The 24,011-nt window shown below is 39.0% G+C and overlaps 2 protein-coding genes across 3 annotated transcripts; both read left to right on the top strand.

Moving 5' to 3' along the window:
- Positions 1 to 891: 891 nt before the first annotated feature.
- Positions 892 to 15,667, top strand: rbm25a (RNA binding motif protein 25a). Of its 2 annotated transcripts, none has more exons than XM_058615132.1 (18): positions 892 to 1,072; positions 1,348 to 1,450; positions 2,977 to 3,026; positions 3,253 to 3,417; positions 3,784 to 3,841; positions 4,779 to 4,939; positions 5,031 to 5,222; positions 5,353 to 5,433; positions 9,404 to 9,684; positions 10,469 to 10,580; positions 10,705 to 10,794; positions 10,902 to 10,975; positions 11,064 to 11,214; positions 12,021 to 12,429; positions 13,564 to 13,868; positions 14,007 to 14,105; positions 14,226 to 14,273; positions 15,040 to 15,667. In XM_058615132.1, exons 2-18 carry the CDS (start codon positions 1,366 to 1,368, stop codon positions 15,130 to 15,132), a joined length of 2,454 nt encoding a protein of 817 aa, XP_058471115.1. In that variant the 5' UTR covers positions 892 to 1,072; positions 1,348 to 1,365; the 3' UTR covers positions 15,133 to 15,667. The 2 variants fall into 2 exon arrangements, with proteins under 2 accessions (XP_058471115.1, XP_058471114.1); XM_058615131.1 differs by having other exon boundaries at positions 5,350 to 5,433.
- Positions 15,668 to 16,562: 895 nt separating this feature from the next.
- Positions 16,563 to 24,011, top strand: slc39a9 (solute carrier family 39 member 9). Its single transcript, XM_058616339.1, has 7 exons — positions 16,563 to 17,099; positions 18,198 to 18,306; positions 20,244 to 20,447; positions 21,381 to 21,449; positions 22,182 to 22,267; positions 22,450 to 22,584; positions 22,815 to 24,011. The coding sequence occupies exons 1-7, from the start codon at positions 17,004 to 17,006 to the stop codon at positions 23,046 to 23,048; spliced, it is 933 nt and encodes a 310-aa protein (XP_058472322.1). The 5' UTR covers positions 16,563 to 17,003; the 3' UTR covers positions 23,049 to 24,011.

The following is a 24,011-nucleotide window of genomic DNA, read 5'->3' as shown; positions in this document are numbered from 1 at the left end:
CGAACCCGGGTCTTCTCGCTGCAAGGCGAGAGTGCTAACCACCGTGTGGCCGAAGTTGTGTTTACACTAGTGATATTACCTGGTACCACACAAGAATCAAGCCAAACTGTAGATCAGTTAAAAAGACTAAATGTGGGTTAATCTCCAACAATTACCAGGGAAATGTCTAAAATCTCAATATTTAACAGAGGAGTCCGATGTACTTAGCGACATCACTGCTGATCGCGATTGCAAGTGGCGATTGCAAGCAGCAACACAAACTCTGCTGCTGTATTTCAGTCCAGTGACTGTGTCAGACGGAGTCTGTGCTCCAGTCAGGGAGGAAGTACTGGACAAATATTTGTATTTAACTAATTCTAATGATTCAGTACACTGAAAACAACAGCTTTGCAAGTCACTAGTCACTCCTTTGTGTGTGTCCCGTGTAAATACGAAGTCACAACAGTTTCATACAGCTGTGCAGTGATGACTCCGCCCACGTTGAGTAGTTACTATTTTGTAGTGGAAAACCAACCTAAACTGTGCCAAGGTAAGGTGAGGGGAGGCGAGCTGGGACCATAAGTGGAAAAGATTATGAGATTCTACGTCATAATAATGAGATACTAAGCAATTATTATGAGATGCTAAGTCTCAATAATGAGATACAATTTCGAAATTGTTATGAGATAGTATCTCATATGATAGTATCTCATAATTATCACTTAGTATCTCATAAATATGGCTTGGACTCTCATAATTATGATGTAGTATGTCATTATTATGACTTAGTATCTCATAATTATGACTTACTATATATTTTGTGTGGCGGAAATGGGCTTCCATGGTGACATGAGGTGTTTGCCTGAGAGACAAAACTTAGGGCAAAATGAATCCCAGGCTGCTGCTGTGATATCCCATGATGCATTGCGAAAAGAATAGGTCCCAGTATTTGTATCCATAGAAGGCACCGGTCTCAATTATAAACTTAATCTTCATACTTCCGTTTTTTTCTCTTTGCTGTATTTAATGGGATGCTGTTTGGGCAAAATACTGTACTCTTGAACTGTAGTTTTAATTCTACGCTTCCCGGCAGGTGAGTAACATCCGTGCGTGACCGCTGCAGCTAGCTAAACTAGCAAGGCCACAGAATGCGCGTTAGCTCACATGAGCTAATTAGCAAGTTGATGTTAAAGTATGTAATTTTCCGGCGCTGCAGGTGTTCCACCTGTTTAGTTTGCAGTGTTAACGGTCAATTGTGCTACTTATGTCATCAATAAATAATGCCTATAAACCCGTTTTAACAACGAAAACGCAATTTTCTTGATCTGCACTTCTCCATTTAACACACCCTCCCTCGTTCATACATAGTTGTCTGCAAAGTTGAGGATGTCGTATCCTCCTCCGCTCAATCGTCAGCAGATTGGCCTCCCGCCTCCACAGTTTGCGGGGTTTGCCACAACAGTCCCGCCAGGTATGAAGCACCTGCAGTACATGTGTGTTTGTAAATCAGACTCTTAGTAATTGTGGGGCGATTGTTTATTCTGTAAACTTACCTAGAAACACGTGTAGTGCTTGTCAGCAAATCGGGCCAACTACAGCTTCCCCAGGTCCTATTGTTTTTGATTTCCATTTACAGTTAACACTTATATATGTGTATGTGTATGTATATATATATATATATATATATATATATATATATATATATATATATATGTATATATGTGTATATATATATATGTATATATATATACTAGAGATGTTCCGATACCATTTTTTCCCTCCCGATATCGATTTCGATACTTGTGCTGTGGGTATCGGCCGATACAAAGTACCGATACCGATACCAGTGTGTTATAAAAAATTTTTTATCATACTATGCCTGCATGACTGTGATATGATTATCATTGGTGGTAGGTTTGGCTCAGGTTAAACCCTCTGTAAAACATGAGCAAATGGACACCATTTATTTTTACCAGTGATATGCTATTTTGTTTTTCAGCTTGTAGATTTGTTTTGACTCTGGTCCAAACACCGCAGCACTAGCAAAGCTTCATGTTTCCATGACGACTGACCAGGAAAGGACGCGTGTGACATCATTTTTACATGACTCCAGATTGTTAAAATAAGTCTCTGAAGTAACGTTAAACTTTAAAAACAGAGGCATACATACGCAGGACACAGGTATGCTGGTTAGTTGTAGCGCTGCTCTTTTCTTTTGATAAACAGGGCTAGCACAGCTAACAACGCTAACGGAGCTAACTGGTAAATACTGCTAAACCGCCGACATGATGAGCTAACGTTAGCTCCTTGTCTACAGGTGTCTGGTGATCAGTTCTTCTTCACACCTCTAAAACAGCACAGCGCAACTGTTTCAAGAGCGGCGAAGAAGAACCGTGTCAGAGCTAACGGAGCTCTAATAAATTACGTGGTATCGGATTGGTGCATGGACTCCAGTACGCCCCGATACCAACATTTTCGGCAGTATCAGAGGCATTTCCGATACTGGTATCGGAACAACTCTAATATATACACTGTATATCCTAGGTTCAGTGTGTTTAGCGATGGTCCAAACCATTGTTCAAACCAGCCTGGTCATTGTCCTCTGACTTCTGGCAAACAAGGCATTTCACCCACAGAACTGCAGCTCACATATTATTTACTATTTTTGGACCATTCTCTGTAGACCCTAGAAAAGATTGTGAAAATCCCAGTAGATATTCAGACCACTCCATCTGGCAACACTGCCCTGCCACATTCAGAGTCACATAAATCAGGACAATTAATTACTTCAGTATTGTTTTTAGTGGCTCTGTGTGTCTGTCTGTTTTTTGTTTGCGCTTCCAAACTTGCTCTCGTCAACATGATCAACAGAGGCTGACAGAGGCTTGTTGCGTGAATGGGGTGAAGTCTGCCATCTCTGATTGCCTTGTTTTGCTTGTTATTTACTTGTCATTTTTGCATCCCTGTTTTTGAGTCTTCTTTTGTTTCTATTTTCAGGTACCCCCATGATCCCGATACATATGGGTGTAGTGGCTCCCACACCCACTGTGAGTTAGAAACATGATTTTCTAATAAACACATGCCAACTGAAGCATCACCTTTTCTGAATGAGTACTCTGGTCAACCTGTTTGTTTAAAATGTGCAGCTCAACCCTCACTAGTCTGACCCTCATCCCTATTATAATTTATCCTGATGTCCTTCTCTTTCTTTATTTACTGCTTGAGATGAAAGTGACACCTGACCAGTACTAAAATGTAACTTTTATATTTCAGGTTCTCCTACCAACCCCTGTGTCCATAGCACAGAAGCCCATGACTCTAAAGAAAGAGTCTGGCATCATCAGAGCCAAGGACACAGAAGATGGCCCTACAACTACTGTATTTGTAGGGAACATCTCTGAAAAGGCATCTGACATGTTGGTCAGGCAGCTTCTAGCGGTGGGTTGATTGTATGAAATTAAATTATGCACTGAGTGAAATTTACATGTCCTTTGGTGACATACTTAAATACAATTCAAGCTGTTAGTATTTCAGAATTGATAAAGAATAAGTAGCAATAGGGAGCTACTAATTAAAATATGCAAGTGACAAACACTAAATACAGCATCATTATGATTATGCACCTTTTAGATGAAAATGTGTATTATTCCTTTACTGCAGGCTGTAATTGTTTTTCTCTATCACTGGGAACTAATGTCTCAGGAAACTCACACCTTTCTGCCAAAACTGATTAGTGATTATTTCATGACTGGTGGAACATTAGCATCTGCAATGTCAAATTGATATATTACTCTTTTGACACAGAAATGTGGAATCGTCTTAAGCTGGAAAAGGGTCCAAGGTGCCTCTGGAAAACTTCAAGGTAAAAATAAAACGGGCCACTACACATTTCAACTCTTGCCCAAATATCTTCATGTTATGTGAATTGGGGTTGGTTTGATACCATTCTTCATTTACCACACATCACATATATGAGTATCCTACAATACTGATATACATTTGATACAGTGATTTTAATCACTTTTAAACAAAACAACTACACTGTGTCACATTTGTGTTGATGCATTTACCACCTGCATTGCAGACATGCTGACCGTGGCACAGCAAATAGACTTGTGGCACTCCTCAACCTTCTGTTTGAAGGACGACTCACTTAAATCTGGAAGTGCTTTAGACTACAAATATTGCAAAGGTTCACCACTCTGGACTTTTCTGCCACTGATTAACAGGAATAGATTATTTGAAATTGTCAAACTGAACACATTTGCAATTAACACATTTAGAAGATGATGAAAATTCATTTTTTTTTGTTTTGGCAGTACTGTGAGGAAGTCATTAGATTAGATGTTTTAGCAATACTACAGGAAACATAAAATAACATTTGTCAGAAAAAAAGCTTCTACAGGTTAAAGTGTCAAGCATTTAGTGTGACCTACCTTTACACTTGTACAATAGCATAACCCTGGTTCTCTTAAAACTGGATTGGAACCCTAATTAATGATACTGATACCCGTGTCCTATTTCATGCTGAGTAAAAGGTCTATTACACCACGTTTATTCAAGACATGCTTGACCATTACATACACATGTTGTATGAGTTAAACTCATTGACAACCTGCAAATATATAAGACCAACTTTTGACATTGTTACAATCCAGATGCCAATGATCACAGAATTTGACAGGGGTGCCACAAAGTTTGCACATACACATAGCTTATTGCTATATCAAAAATAATGTTTGTGAGAAATGTTGTCATTAACATCTGTGGGACATTTTTCTCCTGTTAACTCCTGGAAGCTTTTGGGTTCTGCGAGTATAAGGAGCCCGAATCCACACTGCGCGCTCTCAGGCTTCTGCACGAGTTGCTCTTAGGTGACAAGAAGTTGTTGGTCAAGGTAGATGCCAAGACCAAGGCCCAGCTGGATGAATGGAAAGCCAAGAAGAAAAGTGCCAATGGGGTATGCTGTTTAACTGTTGAGTAGAAGATAAATGTTTATGCTTTTTGTTAAAATGGTAATTTTCCAGACCTTTCCTGGCTTTAACATGCAGGCAGAAAGTAGTGGGTCAAAGAATGAAGACGATGATGAGGAGGAAGTTCTTGATGAAGAAACCCTGCGTCGGGATCAGGTCGTGAAGGGGGCGATAGACGTCCTCATCCGAGAGTATGCTAGTGAGCTCAATGCTCCCTCACAGGATCCAGACAGTCAACCTCGCAAGAAGCGGAAAGAGAAGAAAGAGGAGGTAGAGTTTGCATGATCTTCATGGAAAAGCAAAACTTGTATTAGCATTGTCTCCAGCTGCGTTTTGTACCTGAACAGCTGGGTATTTAGTGTGTTTGTTTTTTCGTCCCTTCCCACTTTTCCGTAAGGAGGATATCAATGCGATGGAGTTGGAGGATGATAAGAGAGACCTGATATCCAGAGAAATCAGCAAATTCAGGGACACACACAAGGTAACCTATCAAACTGCTGCTATGTATCTATTATTTAGGTTTTGGAGGAATGATCTTCCACATTTTAATTACAAATTCTTCAACAGAAAATGGAGCTGCAATTTATATATTAATGGCGATAATTTCTCAACAAGACTGTTATGTTACTGTCAACCACTGTATGCAAATGAAAATAATAGTTATTCACATTTATGATGCTGATTCAAATATTTTTTCTACTCAAGTCACTCACATGTCTGCATAGTGTCTTAAAGTATTGCCTAATTTTATTCTAATTCATTTTCATAATACTGACATTAGACTAAACATTATAGCTCTGCACAAGCTAAATTCATCACACAGTGCATGGATACAATGTTAAATTCCACCTAAAGCTAATCTATTGATTAAACCCCACCAATATGGTAGAGTTCATTTGGTGACTAGAGCAAGATGAATCTCAGAATCTCAGCTTTGGAAAAAGTTGCGAGGATAGGATGTAAGTATGATCTTTCTTTTCTTTTTTACTCATGTTGGGCGCTCCCTTCTCAAGGGTTTGCAGAGGGGCAACTGGCTCTCAGTTTTTATATGAGAAGCATTAGCATTGGCTCAAAACTAAAATGGTCTTGGACTTGGAGTGGTCGAGGGTACAAAGCAGAGTTTAAGCAGTGCGGTGACAGTCGTGCAGCAGCTCAGTGAACCTCTGCAGGTCCTCAGATGATGAATGACAGAGACAGACTGAATAAGCCTAATAACTGTTTTGAACTGCAGCCTGTAGTTATCTTAAAGCAGGGAGCGCCCGTTCACAGCACACAGTGGTCTGAAGTTTAGTGAGGTAAGTCCATCTTCTGTTGTTTTTATTTTTTTTTTTATTCAACCACCCCTTTACTTTTACTTTTTTATTTCTTGGCAACTCCACCACCACCCTAGTGACAAAACAGAAAAGAGAACAAATAAGTGAGTTTGATTAGAAAAGGACAAATAACTTGCAGCATTATTTAGCTGCTACACTGGGGCAGAAGCATGAATACAGTCATGCAACCAGCTGCCAAGGATGAACAGCACTCCACATCAATAAGGTTATGAAAGATATTGTATTTTGCTTGGATACAATATTTGTCACAAAATAAGCCTTTTTTCACAAAGGAAAATTAAAGCAAGAGGTAAGTTTTGAACAACTAGATGATACAAGAGCCAGGGAATTAATCAGCTGGCCAATAGATTAATGTCCATGTGAGATAAACACCTCACTTCAGAATGCTATCAATAGTTTACAAAAGGTTATTTTAATCAACCCTACTGTAGCTAAATTATAGTTTAAGGTGTACAGTCAATGTACAAAACGTAGTTCAGAACCTTTTCATTCTTTCCACCTTATTTTTTTTATCACTCAACAGTTTCAGACACACATTTCAGTCTTCGATTGTTTCCATAAATCAGTCAACATGTACAGCTGAACTTAAACAGATGGCTGACATTTTTTTACATCAGCTTAAAGACTGAACAGTTGGTCTGACTCTGTTGAGGATTTTTTAAAACCTATTAATTGGGCTGCAGAAGCCAAGGAGACATGAGAAGACAACTTACAGGTAAGACAGCTTCACTTGCTTTTCCTTGTGGCAAAATGGAACCAAGTTGTTACAGATGTCATGTATGTGAATGAATTGTAATTGCAATGCTTCACAGGTATCGCAATGACGATTTTGTCTTGACCTGCTTTTCCTCCCACACGTAGTGTAGGGGCAGAGAAGTGCTGAAACCGTAGCTCAACTGTAAGTCGCACACCAGTAGCTCCGAACCATTCCGTAGAAAATGGCCGTCTTTTGTCTGTCCACTGGTGAGAGTATGGACTTTTGGTTTTACATTTTATGTTAAATCCCATTGAATTTGGACATGTGTAGAGATGGGATTAGAGATTATTGATTATTAAGTATTAATCGGTTCCACAATTTCTTACTGCTAAAACATATTGCCCTAGAATTACACTGTAGTTACTCATTATGGTTCAGTCATGTAGCTCTATCCCACACTTGCGCCACTTCCGTGCATATCAGACCATCATGACCATGTAGAAAACACAGAGGCTGATTATGTAATGAATTCAGTTAGGCTGGAGCCATGTTAATCCAAGGCTTCTTTTGATCCACTTGGCACCCACACATAAAACCAAGGCCCAAACCCAGGAATTATATAGCAGTGATTTAGTGAAATTGTTGACCTCATGGTAGGGCTGAGCGATATAACTGCTTCATATTGATCGATATCGATAATTACTGATCATTTTTCATGACCTTTTAAAAATGAATAATAATAAAAAAATATTTTAACTTCTATCACCTTGATTGGATCACCTTTATTCTAAACTGATAAACTTTACTCTTATTTTAATCACTACAGTTATCATTCAGACCACACAGAGGAAAATAGTAACGTCAAGCACGTTCATGAGATTTTTAAAACCAAACTTCTCAACTATGCTGACTGGAAGCATGTCCTTGGCTCTGTGATAAGTCACTGCCTCAGTTATGTCTTTGTAATGTTTAGATTTTTTTTAATCATGCGGCACTGTTGCAGAGCACCTCAACAGGGTGGTCTGTGTATCTCCACATGTAGCGGCAGAGGATGTTGATGGCCGTGCCGTACAATGTATATAATCCAGAGGGTGTGAGCGACGAAGATGGTAGAATAAGTTTGTTGATAATAAGTTATAAACTCTTGGTGGGTATGGTCGTCTGGCGTAATTTGTAGGCATTGGTGTGACTGTGGTCGAAGTTAAAAAAAACAAAAAAAACCTGCCAGACTGGCGAGGTAGTGTGTCCTTTTTTTTTTTGTTTTGGTCTTACTAACGATCTCCTCACTTTCAGCGCTCATTCTCGCCTCTGCTCACTCGATGTTCACATGCTGTTGTGAGTGAGACACGGGGAAGAGGATGGCGCAACCAAACATGACTGTTCAGTGATTGGCTGTTTGACTGCCACTCCAGAGACTGACCACTCTACAGGTTGCAAGCATGGCAGCAACTTGGTTATGAAGAGTTTGTTCATGCAACCAAACCCGCATCGTCTATTTTTTTAGCGCTTTTTTTTTGTTTGTTTTATCGCCCAGCCCTACCTACCCTTGACACTTTTATTTAAGTGCTTTAAATTAGTGTGAGCATTTTGAAAATTGGAAAACGAATGAAATCCTTCAACAGAAGGAAAAACATGAACACTAATCAATTCAAATAGTTTAACATCTATGTTATACCAATACTCATTTCGATGATGATGCAGTGTTATTTAATAAATCTTGTTGGTACAGTATATACATTTTAATGCGCAGCATCTCTTATCACCCATCGATCTATCACTTTTCCACATTTGCCTGAGTGCACATTGATGTGCTAAGCGGATGTGCACTTGACCAACATGTATTCAATTTTTATTGGAAAGGCCTTATTACATCAGAGCTTATTCTCAGATCACCATAGAGCACATAGTAAAAGCAGAGGACAAGTTGACCTGTTACATATGTGGAAAAAAATAGTGTTTGTGATGAAAGCAAGCACAGGATTCTGAAGCAATTTTAGAAATTATAAAATAATTTTAGAAAGTGCTGATAAAACACCAAAACAGTGTCTTTTCTCCCAGTAGCTCGTCATGTAAAGACAAATTATCTCACCTCTTTTGGTTTCTTTAAAGACTGAGCTGCAATTTACGGTTTTACACAAGTGTGTCACGAATTGACTATGTTCATTAAGCTTGCTCATGCATTGGATGACTTCATGGAGGAAACATCAGGGCTAAGAGGAACTTCTCACTTGCAGCAGCCAGCCTCTCCAAAGCAATGAGTCATGGCAGTATGTGAGCATGTACACTATGGCCCAGGGAGTCAAAACCATTTCATGTGCTTTTGACCTGTTTATATGTATGTATTCAAGGATGAAGGTCTGTTCTTTGCATTTTAAATGTAGTAACGCCGTCTCGTCTTTCTTCCTGTCGGGCTCCTGCAGAAACTGGAAGAGGAAAAAGGAAAGAAAGAGAAGGAGCGACTGGAGATCGAGAGGGAAAGGAGAGAGAGGGACAAAGAGCGGGAGCGTGAGAGGGAACGCCGCGACCGTGAAAAAGAGAAGGAAAGGGAGAGGGAGAGGGACAAGGAACGGGAGAGAGACAGAGATCGTGAACGGGAGCGGGAGAGAGACCGAGACCGAGATCGAGAACGGGAGAGGACGAAAGAGCGAGAGAGGGAGAAGGAGAGGAGTCGAGACGTCAGTAGAGATCGCAGCAGATCGAGGTCAGTGAGAGAAATACTTAAGGTTTATTTGAGGATGAAATTGACGTGTGGCTCATTTTAAAAAGGTTTTATTTTGAACTATCAGGAGCGACTTGCACAGCCTAATTTTAATGCCATTTTGAAGGATCTGTTTTGATGTGTTGGTCCAAGGTGTGCCTGCATCTTCTTCAAGCAACATCATTGGTATTGTAATGAAATCATTTGATTTTCATGTCAATAATTTCAGTTTTCATCACATGTCCGTATTCATTTAGTTACATTTGGAGCGATAGATCTAAGTGGAGACAAATGAGTCTGTAAGCAGGCTCATAGTTATAATGACCCTGGTACACATTTTGTTTGCTCTTGATTAGTAACAACAGGCTCAGTAGAGCTACAGTAGCCCACACTGAATGCCAAACACAATCTGTTATAAATTTTACAAGTGTGTTTTTGATATAAGTATGGATGGATAATTTAGTAGAAATGGATCTAAATAGGAGTCGAACATAAGCATCTTTCATTTCTGCTTAAATTATCATCAGACACTGTATTTCAAAATGTATCTATGATAGTCTTCAGTAGTTGGCAAAACATTTAGTGGTTGTTGAAGAGCTTTTTTTTTTTAATAATGTTTAAACATAATATTATACTTTTATATCACAGCTTTTGTACTGGATTTCATTTAAGGCCATAAAGGCTGAAAACACCAGGTTTGAATGCTATCTTTTAAAATGTACCCCTCTCATTTGAACCCTAACATGATGCTGGAACAAGTCTTACCTTTATAATGTGTCTTCCACAGAGAGAGGGTGAGAGAAGATAAAACACGAGACCGAGAAGGTGATGAGGAGGACATCTACGAACGGAGGAGACTTGAGAGGAGGCTTCGAGACAAGGAGGCAGCTTACCAAGAAGTATGAATATTTTTGTGTAATAGATTAAAAAAGTTTTTTTTATTTGTTAAGTTTACATAAAAGAAATGTCCGACAGTTTCATTAATTTAATGACTTTGCTGAATTGTTTTTCTCCATCTCGAAGCGTCTTAAAAATTGGGAGATCCGCGAGAGGAAGAAAGGTCGTGACTACAGTAAAGACATGGAGAGGGAGGATGAGAGGCGTCGTGAAATGGTAAATAAATGGAACACACAAGTTATAATTGTTGAATATTATTGTATTACAGCTATTTTCATTTGTTTTAGACAAATATATGACTGTGATTATCTGTTTCATATCAGATGAAAGAAGCCAAAAGACTGAAAGAATTTCTTGAGGATTATGACGACGACAGAGACGACCCAAAGTACTACAGGTAACTCTTTTCCCACACATGTTGGCAGGTGGGAGGTGCTGTTGTTTTTGCTTTTGACATCACTCCTTGTTGTGATTCTCCTTTTCAGAGGCAGTGCGTTGCAGAAGCGACTCCGTGACAGAGAAAAGGAAACAGAGTTGGACGAGCGAGACCGGAAGAGGGAGAAGGAGGAGCTGGAGGAGATCAGACAGAGGCTTCTCGCAGAGGGTCACCCTGACCCTGACGCTGAGCTGCAGAGGGTGAGACCACTCAGAGATTGATTTCTTTTTTTCTCTTAAGCAAAAATATTTTATTTGATTTGAAAGAAATGTTTATCTGAGGAACAGACGATCTTTGTTCTTTTATCAGCGTTTCATTGTTTCTTAAATGTGAGCCAAGGCTATGTAGACATGTTATGATTTTGCGTTGCCCATCCACGTTCATCTGTTCTATTCTTATGAGTGCATTAAGAACGCCTCGATGGCAACTTATACAACTTCTACAAAATTTGTTTTAAGAAGAATAAGTTAAAATAAGAATTGTTTGGTTTTGTAGCCTTCGACTGAGCCTTTTATTTGTACTTGCTTTAGACTCAGCCATCTTAACCCAATTTGTAAATCTAAGTATCGTTTTAGATGAATTATTATTACACATTTCATTCTTCAGACTGAAGAGAACATCTTATTTTCTCACAGAGCTGCACAAATATCAAACATTAATCCTTTTAAATATGTTTTTTTGAATGAAAATGAGAATGATGATATAAAAATGACCATTCCCTCTGATATCAAAAATCTTCGCAATCGCATTTCCTGTCAAAATAATCTCAATTAGATATTTATTCAAAATCGTTCAGCCTTAAACAATAGAGAGTGGAAGAATGGAAAGAGATTCAAAAGAGTGTTTACTTCCTTTCTGGTATGCAGTGTAGTTCCTTCATGTACTTGGGCAGAAGAGTCCTACATTTGTTGCAGTCTGCATTGTCACCATCAGATGTCACTAATTCTTCCACACTGGACCTTTAAATATGTGATATGACATGTTCATATGTAATATGGTTGCGTAGATGGAGGAGGAGGCAGAGCGCAGACGACAGCCACCTCTGAAACTAGAACCTGAGGAGGATAAGATCCAGGAGAAGGCTCACAGAGATCGGGATCAGGAAAAATCTAGAGGCTCTGGAAAACCGGTGGAACCGCCACCTCGAGGCCCTCGGCAGCATTCAGATGATGATGTGGAGGAAGGGGAGGATGACTACCATGACGGAGAGGATTCACAAGATGTCCAGCCACAAGTCAAACCCATCATGCGACCAATCACCACTGCTCCCTCAGTGTCCTCTGCCAGTGGGAATGCCACTCCAAACACACCTGACAACGAATCTCCCTGCGGCATCATCATTCCTGGTGAGAACACTCCGGAGGTCCAACCTCCCGAGGAGCATCGGCCCAAGATGAGTCTAAGTCTCAAACTGGGTAAGTACAGTGGCAAATTAGGAAGGCAGCTTGATCTTAAGCTAAAACAGCTCTGTATGTTGTTAAACTGCAACCAAAATGGTGAAAATGCCGCTTTTGTACATTTTTGTTTACATTTATATTCTTTACAAACACTGACGAAAAGCAACATTAGCAGACTTTGGTCCCCACAAAGACATGTACTGTAATTCTGCGTGTGTGTGAATGTGAGAGGACAGAACTCAAAAATCAGATTTTGGTCCCCACTAAAGCGTACATGTCTGTGTGCACGTCAGTGCGTGTTGAGCTCTTTCGGTGGACACACCCCCAGCGTTTCAGAGCAGACCATATTGCTGAATTTGACATGATTTGAAATATAATGTTTAAACATTTTCTGACTTTTATAATGATTCAAATTAGACCTTTGAAACATTTCGTCCGAAAATGGCCGAAAAAGGGATTTTCAGTTTTCGACTGAAAGACTTAACACCGAAACAAAACCACGGAAACAGGATGTTGTGATGCCATCAAATCTGCGGCCACCACGGGCCTGTCTATTCCTGCTTTGATTCAGTTGGAACACCAATAAAACGGTTCCAACAAGATGTGAGTACACGGTGGAACAGCCCCTATTAAATGCTGGCAAGTGTCTATGCGCAAAAACGAAACTTGGCTGCATACGGCGCATATTATGAACTCCCCCCGACATTCACTTGGATCCCCCTGCACTTCATCGTGACTGTACTCGATCCTCGTCATAAATATCATTACTTGGATGTGTGGATAAGTCAGTGCAGGAGCGGTGCGCAGAAAGAAAAAAAAAAAAGGCTTGTCTGTCTGCACCAGATGGGGGGCATGCACCCTTGTTGTCTGATATGTTCGATGAGATCCTCCTAAATATTTTCATAGATTCTTAATTGATTTATTCTTTGAAGCATGAATATTAATATTACAATTGCAATGCCTTGGCTTTATTGAGGTAAGTACACAGTCCCAGCCTTAACAACAAAATAAGATTAAAAAAACAATGGTACAGAATTGGCATAATAATTTCTTTCGACGTTTCGTTTTCAAATGTGGGTTGAGAAAGTCAGAAGAGATATTTTCATTACTTTACATGGACTTTAAGCTTCACTGCCATGCTTTGTGTTGCAGGTGCCACCAACAGTCCCAGTCAGCCCAACGCTGGAAAACGAAAGAAACTGGTGACAGTGGAAAGTGTCTTCAACAAGTTTGATGACGAGGAGGCTGATGAGCAGCCTCGCAAAAGAAAACTGGTTCCGTTAGACTATGGTGATGATGACAAGAGTCTGGGGCTGGACGGGTCGGACATTTCTGTGGCCAAAAGCAGCATCAACACTGAGGAGAAACGCAAGCATATTAAGAGCCTTATTGAGAAGATACCAACTGCCAGACCTGAGCTGTTTTCCTACCCTCTGGACTGGACCATGGTTGACTCGGTAAAAAGCCTGTGACTGTTTGGATTTGAAGCTATTTTTTTTAACTTTGCTATGTTGTGTAATGGTGTTTAAAGGCTACAGTGAAGTAAATAAATGTTCTGATTTGAATATTAAACAATGAGATGTATTTTTTTTCAGACTCTGATGGATCGCCGCATTAAACCGTGGATTAATAAGAAGATTATTGAATACATCGGAGAGGAGGAGGCCACTCTTGTTGATTTTGTCTGTTCAAAGGTAAGCAATTATTCTGTTTACGACTAATGCTAATTTACACCAATGTTGGTGGTGTTGGTGTTTATTGTTGTCCTGTGTTTCACTATAATCTAATGTTGTTTTTTTTCCTTTTCTCTCCAGGTGATGGCACACAGCACTCCTCAGGGTATTCTTGATGATGTTGCTATGGTAAGTTACAACTGGTCATGGACCCCAAAGCTAAAGCTCAGCTTCCACCAAGCGATTCAGTACGGGTCATTTTGGTCAAAAGTTGTAAAGGGCACAAAAAAGTAGATTGTTGGCGCTCTTAACAGAAGTGGTTCAGAAGTTAATGATTGGAGTTAAACTGACTGTAGTTTGTTCATTGGTTGACAGAAATGGAAAAGGATAGACGCAAAATACATCAAAGCGAGGATTCTCCAAATTATCAGAGTGCACCTCTGTTTGCTGTGATGCTTTCTGCTTTCTCATTCAATGTTTTGCTGACCTGGATTTACCGTTCCAAACCATACAATGTGGAGTTGAACTGTACTGTACTGTACTGCTTGGTGGAAAGCTTAAAACTTTTGTTGGTTGTTTGATTCATTTCTTTCAGTGTCATTTACACGGCTGAGATCTAATGCGTTAATATTTTTGTCAGTTTTTAGCAGCCTGGTTTTTAGATGGTCTGTCTCTCAATCAATCCAACAATAAAATAATCAATAATAGTTGGATTGATAGCCAGAAAATTGAAATTCATTGTCTCCTCAGGATGAATTCTAATTCTTGTAATTCCAGCCTCATCAGGTTGATTTTTGGTCCAAGTTTTGGTTTATACCTGTAAAACTACTGACTCTCCCCTTAGGCTCTGCTAAATGTTAAAGTGTTTTATTGTTAGAATATTGGCATGCTAACAAAAGTATAAAACTCACAGCCTGTATTTGTTGCATATATTTACCAGTCTGTTTGTGTTTAGGTTCTCGATGAAGAAGCAGAAGTATTCATAGTAAAAATGTGGAGGCTGTTGATCTACGAAACAGAAGCCAAGAAAATCGGACTGGCGAAATGAAGACCCTGTAACTATGGGACTGACTTCTTAAGCTCACGGTTCTGCAACCTGCAGTTTTCTGGTCCGGCAGACTGTAAACATGTGCCCATGCACCCCTCCATTCCTTCTACAAGGAGCTGCTGCCTTGGATATGTAAGTGTGTTTGTTAGAGACTGTGTATGCCTGTGTGTGTGTGTGTGTGTGTGTGTGTGTGTGTGTGTGTGTGTGTGTGTGTGTGTGTGTGTGTGTGTGTGTGTGTGTGTGTGTGTGTGTGTGTGTGTGTGTGTGTGTGTGTGTGTGTGCGTGTGCGTGTGTGTGCGCGCAAGTGTGTCTTTGTGTTTGGAGTAGAAAGTCTGAGCTGCAAACAAAGGGTTTGCAAAAACAACACTGCATGATAAAACCTGGGTTGTATGTTTATTTCCTCTGATGCTGTTGTGGCAAACAATGGTTTCATTTCTCCAGACAAATAAGTTAATCACATTCTGCTTTAATTTCCTGTCATCACAGTGAGGCACTGCTCCAGTGTGTGAATTAATAAATATGCTTTTTTAGAAAATGTCGTGGTGTCCTTTTTTTGACTGCATTTTCAATGCCCTTATGCTCAAGAAACATTTCTCTGAATATACAATTTCTTATTTTCTCTATATTTCTCTAAAACAAGACAGGTTTTTGTTGGTTTTGAAACAGCAAAATCACAAAACTCAAAAGTATCAGACTTTTAAATTATGACACTACAATATATATGGGGTACATTTCTTTCCAGGTATATTTTATTAGTTAAAAAATACCATGTAAATATTTACTTCAAGAGACGGATGCATTGAACAGTAGCAAAAATGCATTGATACATTTATTTGCAATGTTTGTGTTAGACCTATGTACATTTATCAATGAAAATTAGATGGTGAGCAGGATTTGTTTGTTTTGTTTGATTTGATCGTTTGCTGCCACATTTTATTTCTTCCTGTTGGATTAGATGAGATCTGTTTAGTTGTAGTTTTTTTTTTGCTCAATATCATATATTGTTTATAATAATAAAAATAAATAATACATAATATTCATATGTTTATAATAAACAAAAGGTTTACTACAAATTCCCTCAGTTTTCGTGGGCATTAGATTGTTTATGATGAGAAAGTAAAACAAATGGGATGGAACTGTTAAATTAAAAATTGATTTTAATGAATTTTTATCAATTCAAACGGTGTTTCCAGATAAAGTCTTACATTTATGAATATGAAACAAGATCGTATTTATTTAGAAGCACAGATAGCAAGCTAAACTTGTATGCAAGATAATACGGTAATATAGAAAAATATTACGGATGTAAACACTGTAACTAGGATATACAGTATACGTCATGGGCGTCGTACGTATAGTAAACATACATGAGGAGGCTCCGCCCCCTTCAGTTCTCGCGGAGACGTGGCAGCAGACTAATGAGACTCTGACCCGGAAGTACTTCTAAGCGGTACTAAACAAGATGTGTCGTTGGCCGCTCAGTTAGCTGCTAAACTAGTCGGGAAGTTGCAGTTTTGTAATTTGACATTTGAATATTGAATAAACCATGCGGGTTATCGGCTCTTTGAGCGCGAGTGTCAACGTGTCAGAGTCCGTCAGTGTGTGACGTTTGAATGCCGCACAGTTGCCCAGGTAAATTAGCTCAGCATTGCTAACGCCACTGAGGCCAGAGGCTACAGCGTCTCTGCCTGGTTAACGTGGATGTTTGTTGAATTACTACCCGCGGTTAACTAACACGGCGCAGGGAATGCTGCCTTTCTCGACGAACACGAAAATCAGTCCGTGTTGAAAAACTCATCAGTGAAGTCGAAAGCAGGTTTTTGATGGTGAATCTTAGCAGGAGATTATAAGACGAAAATAAAAGTGCAGTCATGGACGATTTCAGCTCGATTAGCCTGTTGTCTCTTGCCATGTTGGTGGGATGTTACGTGGCCGGGACGATACCTTTAGCAGTCAACTTTTCAGAGGTAAGTCAATCACATGCTCAGCTTTGTACACCTGCTTTCCCACAGCTAGCACTGTTAAGCTAACTTTCGCCACATTCCCATTAGAATAGAAAGTTAATTTGCTCTCCACGATACACTTTTAGTTTCACGCTTGTATTTAATGCTAATCAAACATTTTTTGTTATCAATTTGCATTCGGTAGATTCCGAGGTAAATCTTAGTCATGTAGTAGCTATAAAAAGTACACAGACACACAATCCATGTATCAGCCATATAAAACAACAACACCGCAACTACACATCCAACTATGTATAGATACACAAAGACACAGGGACTACTCACAGAAGTGTATAATATAATAGGAGTGAACACGATAATTTCACATTATTATTTCTCTTTCCAAATAAGGCAGCTCACTGTCATCTGCGTTGATGGAACAGATATTGTAACGGGAACTCAATCCAAGTATTTAGGCGTGTAGCTTGTTGATAAATATTAGGTTATTAGATTATACATACCCCTTGGATGCATAATATTGGCCTTTTTGCCGATAACTATGTCATTAACATTCCCTGCGCCCAACTGCAGAGGTAATTTAGTCTCTCCTGTAGTGAAATCATCATAATATTTTTCATACTTATGTCACAGCAGATGTAGACATACATTTTCTTCATTGAACAAATTATAGCTGTAGAGGGCGCCTGCATAGAAGTCTGTGCAATGACAATAAGAGGAAGCAGCTTATTTAGCCTGTAGTTAATTAGTCATTAGCTGGCAGATCCTGGTGTGTTTGAAAAGTGCTTGAATTTAATTTTGGAAAACATGTATAAGCCCTGTATGAACCGTAAGAGCAGATACTGTATGTGTCCAATTCAGGAGTAGGGACAGTTTTAATTTTTATCTAGTCTTGTGGTTCATCTTATGGTGCTTGAGGTCTTTGATTGTTCTAGGCAGCATTGAAAATGAGGGTCTCCATCGATTGATTCCTGGGTCTTAAGGTTTTGAAACGAAATGAGAAGCACTGATTACATCATGAGCTCTGTGATCAGTTATCACTCGGTGTTCCGGTTAAAACACAGTGAGGTCACTGGTGATGTAACTCTTTCTTGTTTTCTCCAGGAAAAGTTGAAGCTGATCACTGTGCTGGGAGCTGGGCTGCTCTGTGGGACTGCGCTTGCTGTTATCATTCCTGAGGGAGTCCACGCACTTTATGAAGAAATCCTTGAAGGTAGATTTCACCAACACAGCGCTTGAGTGTTGCTACAGTCGGCCACAATGTTCATTGTTATCTGATTTTCAGTTTACTTCAAAGATTCACTGAACGTTTACATTACATGTTTTTTTGGGGGGGTTCTCCTGTTTTTGCACATAGCCTCTTCATTTTTTTGTGTTCTAATTACATTAGAATGTATTCATTTTACAAGTATTTGACTAAAAAGGGCAGCACATTCGTGGTGCTTGTGACAAAGACCTTTCCCTTTTCTACCCAAACTAAACATATTCCCCCAGGATCTAGAGTAATATAACATAATATAATATACTGTAATATAACATAATATAATATAGGATCTATAGTAATATAATATAATATAATATAATTATATTTGTTGTTGCATAAAAAGAAATAAACTATAAGGAAATTAAAAATGGTCCTGATTTTTGGTTTGTCAGACTGTTTTGTTATCTTTCTGTTGGAATCATGATGCGCTGATTTCAATATCTGTTTGGGGTTCATGGCCTTTACGTTGTAACAGACCAAGTCGCAATGGAGGAAGTTGAACATTCACAGGTTATATTTTACCGGAATCTACGGTGACAAGCGTGTGATAAGTTCAACAAGTCTTTTGCTTGTAAAAGTTGTTAAATCAGCAATCTTGTCTAACATTTCGCTAAAGTGCATCACATTCAGACGTTGTTTTGTAACAGTGCTACCGTGAAAACTTTACCCCATTATCTATGTGACATTCGTCATTATGTGCTCAGTGAGTGCAGGCATGGCATTTGTCAATACAGACTGTTTGAATTGTGTTCAAACTGATCAAAGCTCAGCAAGATGTAGTACCACCGTTTGACTTCTTCCTCTGTAAACTTTGTCAAACACAAATGTTCCAATTTTGATCATTTGTACATTAACCCAGAGATATATAGAGTACTCAAGACTTGAGTAAAAGTACTTTGTGACTTCAGTAGAAGTTGAAGTATTCTTTAAGCACCAAGTATTCAACATTTTTTGGACTTAAGTATTGCAAGTAGTTTATTTTAAAATTTAGTACTCAAGTACTGAATGTAAAAGTAGAAGTATTGTGTTGGTTCCATTAGTCTTACGCCCTATAACAAGGTCGGACGACCGATCTGCATGTCAGGACCACTGCGGGCCTCCACCAGAGTTTCCTCTGGCTTCACCACAGTTCACCATCTTTCAGGTCCTATTGTGCGCGCAGATGCTCCACCTATAAACAGCTTAATTGCTTGATTCGCTCAGTGGTGAGCCAGCTTCATCAAACCTGGTGACAGAGCCATCTACAGCTCTGTCAGTGATAATGTGGGAATGATTCTAGAGCTGCAACTAACGATTATTTTCATAATTGATTAATCGTCGATTATTTTCTCGATTAATTGTTTGGTCCATAAAATATCAGAAAACCTTAAAAAATGTTGATTGGTGTTCGTCAAACCTTGAAATGATGATGTTCTCAAATGTCTTGTTTTGTCCACAAACCAAAATGATTGACTTTTAATAATTTCTTTGTTATCCAGAGCAAAGAAACGGAGAAAATATTCACATTTAAGAAGCTTAAACAATCATAAATCTTGTGTTAATCATGAAAAAAGCTTCAAATCGATTAATCGATTATCAAAATAGTTGTCGATTAATTTAGTAATCGATTAATAATCGATTAATCTATTAATCGATTAATCGTTTCAGTTCTAAATGATTCGTAACAATTTTGTAATTGTAATGATTAAAGATGCAGCACATGAAAAATGTATTGGAGTAAAAGTATTAAACTCATCAAAAATATGCAATACAAGTGGAAGTAGGAGAAAAAAAAAATACTCCAGTAAAGTACAGATACAGCATTGTAGTTCTGCTTGGTTACTATACATCTCTGCATTAACAGTTTTTCTGCCTCTCTCTGTTTCTCCTCACATGTGTGCCTGCAGGTGCACACCACAGCCACGGTCAGGCCGGATCTGTGGAAGCGTCCGAGGTGAAGGGCGAAGGAGATGCTGCTCTCAGTGTCAGCGGGAAACACGAACACAGTCACGAACATCTTCATGCCTGCATTGGAGTGTCTCTGGTCCTGGGCTTCGTCTTCATGCTGCTGGTGGACCAGATCGGCAGTTCTCATGTGCACAGCACTGAAGGTGACTTGCACAATAGGCAGCAAATGCAACAGCATAAAATGTAATATACAGTATATTTCTTAAACTTTTATTTAACCCTTTAAACCCGATGGGGACCCAGAGAAGCTCTTAGTAATCAATCAACAATCATCTGTATTTATTTGATTTTTTTATTGTTTTTAACTGCATATAGGGGCCTGCATTTTTTAATTAACTATGTTCATTTTCTTTACACTATTTCCTGTGTATGGTGGCTACAGTATTGAGCACTAGGGCTACAACAATTAACTGATCAAATGATAATTTGTCCTAAATATAAATATGTCCCATGTCATTTGATCCTCTATGTGGATAAAACAAAACTTTTAAGACAAAATTTCAAGTTCTGAGGTGAATGTTTTTTTCAAGGTTGAAGGTTTAAGGAAACATTGATATTTTTTTAATTTTTTACATCATTTTCTGCACAAACAACTCATCGGTTAATTTTGAACTATTTTATTTTATTTTACAGATTGATGCACTGTGATAATAATCATGACTTGCAGCCCCAGTCCACAGCCTCTTAAGGTCACAACCATATGTTTAAGTGCAAGTGGAGGCCACTTTGTGGAACATTTGCGTAAGACTGAGATCTGTTTGACTCTCTTATGAAGACACCAAGAGTCAAAAAATGTCAGTAATGGCTGTTTTTTGTTTTTTTTGGACAGCTAATGCTGTTTCAATTGACATCACATAGTGTTAATAGTGATAATTGCTCTGAGAGACATATTAAAACATCTAATGTATGGTGTTCAGATATTTCTTCCTGTTAAAAGGGAGTGTTTTTTTTCTCTCTCTCTCCTGGTGCCTAGTGCTGTTGGGTTTCTCTTCTCTCTATACTATTGTATATGTTTGTGCCTTACTATGTGATTCGGTGCTTTACAAATAAAATTGAATTGTTTTTGTCTGGTTTAGATCCAGAATCGGCGAGAGCCACCTCTTCAAAAATCACCACCACCCTGGGTCTGGTGGTTCACGCTGCAGGTAGGTCTCCTGTCTGTCAACAAAATGGAATACAGTCTATGGGATTAGAGTGTATTTACTAATATTTACTTGGATTTAATATTACTTGCTTAAGGCTCTAGCGTGGGCCGTGGTCCGGGTCCGGACCCAGAGCCAGAACCAACATGTCATTGAGTTTTAATCCGTTCTGACTGTGTTTCTGCAGTTTCTACATGCTTTTTATCTATTATTAATTATTGTATATAGTCCTCCAAAGTTGCATTGAAAATAAATATTGTTAAAATGGCATTGAATTGAAGAAAATGACTTCACACAGTGCAGATGAACAAATGTGTATATATATATATATGTATGTATGTATGTATGTATGTATGTATGTATGTGTGTATATATATATATATATGTATATATGTGTGTGTGTGTATATATATGTGTGTGTATATGTGAGTGTGTGTGTATATGTATGTGTGTGTGTGTGTGTATATATATATATACATATATATATACATTTGTTCATATTGAAAAGCTACACACTAGAGCTTTAAAGTTATTCTTATGTCTGCTGCACATACATTTAGATAATTCATTCATTTATTTAAATATGTGGTGTTCTAAATCTAATTTAGAACTGAATTGGAGAATTGCTGTAATTTGATATGTGTGTATATGAGCCTTTAAAACCGCATGAATGAACTGTTCTTCTTTTCTTATGTGTAAATATTCTAATAACTTAATTATAATGCGTGTCCCCAGCTGATGGAGTGGCACTCGGAGCTGCAGCCTCGACCTCTCAGACCAGCGTTCAGCTCATTGTTTTTGTAGCGATCATGCTCCATAAGGTAATAACAGTTCATTTCACATCTGTGGCTACAATTACATATTCACTTATCTTAAATATATTTAAGATAAGTTTGTTTATTAAGAGATAAAGGAATTAAGATCCACTGTTCGTCTGTTTCGTCTAAAAGTCATGACATAAATGTACAGTGTGTCATCAAACCATCTGTTGCGTTGTCTGCAGGCACCAGCGGCGTTTGGCCTAGTGTCTTTCCTGATGCATGCTGGTCTTGAAAGGAACCGCATCCGCAAGCATCTTTTGGTCTTCGCCCTGGCAGCACCTGTCCTCGCCATGCTCACCTTTTTAGGCCTTAGTCAGGTAAATATCACAAATAATACATTTTTTAAAAAGTGTATTTTTCCACCACCTCTATTTGAGAATTTTGACTTTATTAAATGATTTTCTCATTTATTTTTTGAGCAAGAAAGTTTCAATCAGTAGAAAAAAAGGTAACCATGTAGTTATATTTCTATTGTCCCATTTGGGCCGTAATCAGATCATTGAGGACAGACGTCATTTCTGTTTTTGTTTGTGTTTCTCGCTCTCAGAGCAGCAAAGAGGCCCTGTCAGACATCAACGCCACTGGTGTCGCCATGCTCTTCTCCGCCGGCACTTTCCTCTACGTGGCCACCGTCCACGTCCTCCCCGAGGTCGGCGGCGGTGGCCACAGCCACGCCCCCACGGGAGGGAACGGAGGGAAAGGACTGAGCAAGGTGGAGGTGGGAGCGCTGGTGCTGGGCTGCCTCATTCCCCTGGTGCTGTCTGTCGGTCACCACCATTAGACCCTGGACTCTGTGCAGAGTTCAGACGAGTGTACAGGGGAACGAAGCAGGAACAGAGACTTTAAAAAAAAAAACCGAGGTGGATATAAATGTCTTATTGTCTTGTCTGCTGATGGACCTGATGGACCAGGTTGGTGCTCGCTGCAGGAGAATCTCATGACTCCAGTGAACAGTGAATGAATGACTTGAGGCAAATCGGTAATTGCAGTGAAAACAAAGGCACACAACAAAAACATTGTTTTATCTTTTTTTTGTTTTTTTTGTTTTTTGAGGTTAGGTTTGTGTCCTTTAATGCCACCAGCTGTGTGGATCTTTTCTCTGCCACAGGATGGTTTATCTCACTTTCTTTACGTGACCGTGCAGTTTTTCGGTGTCGCATCATCGTGCTTGTTCAAAATCCAAAACCCAGTGCAGTGATGTTCTCGTCGATGGCTGTTGCACAGTGAGATTAGATAGATTTAGTCTTGGTTAAGCTTGTGATGTTGAGAAAGTAAAACTTTTTTTATAACGTGTGTGTGTGTGTATAACTGTACAGGTCTCTTGGCAACAATCCGGACTGATGTTGAGCTCGTTTTTCAAGTGCCATATTAACATGTTTGAAGCAGACCCTCAGATGAAACAGCGCTGTCGAGACGGTCCGACAAATGCCAGTATCACAACATGATCTGTCGCTTTAATTTAAACCTGATAAGTTTCTTGGTGTGGTCATTTCTGTCCTGTTTTCCATGGAGAATAATTATTATTCTAATAAGGAAAAACCTGCTCGTTCTCGACTATGACCGTGTTCTTAAGCTTATTTCAAGGTGGAGGGTCGTCTCAGGAGAACCTGAATGAATAACTTTGCTCATCAACGTCATAATCTTGCGGGGACCATTGGCTTAGGTGTTGTTTTTGTGTTCATTTTAAGTACATTTGCTCTGAAATAATGAATTATAGCTGAGCAATAAATGTCAAAACAAGAGT

This window comes from Solea solea, chromosome 18 (genome assembly GCF_958295425.1).
Source record: "Solea solea chromosome 18, fSolSol10.1, whole genome shotgun sequence".
NCBI lineage: Eukaryota > Metazoa > Chordata > Actinopteri > Pleuronectiformes > Soleidae > Solea > Solea solea.
Note: the sequence above shows the minus strand (reverse complement) of the source record. Positions and strands in the feature narration are given on the sequence as shown.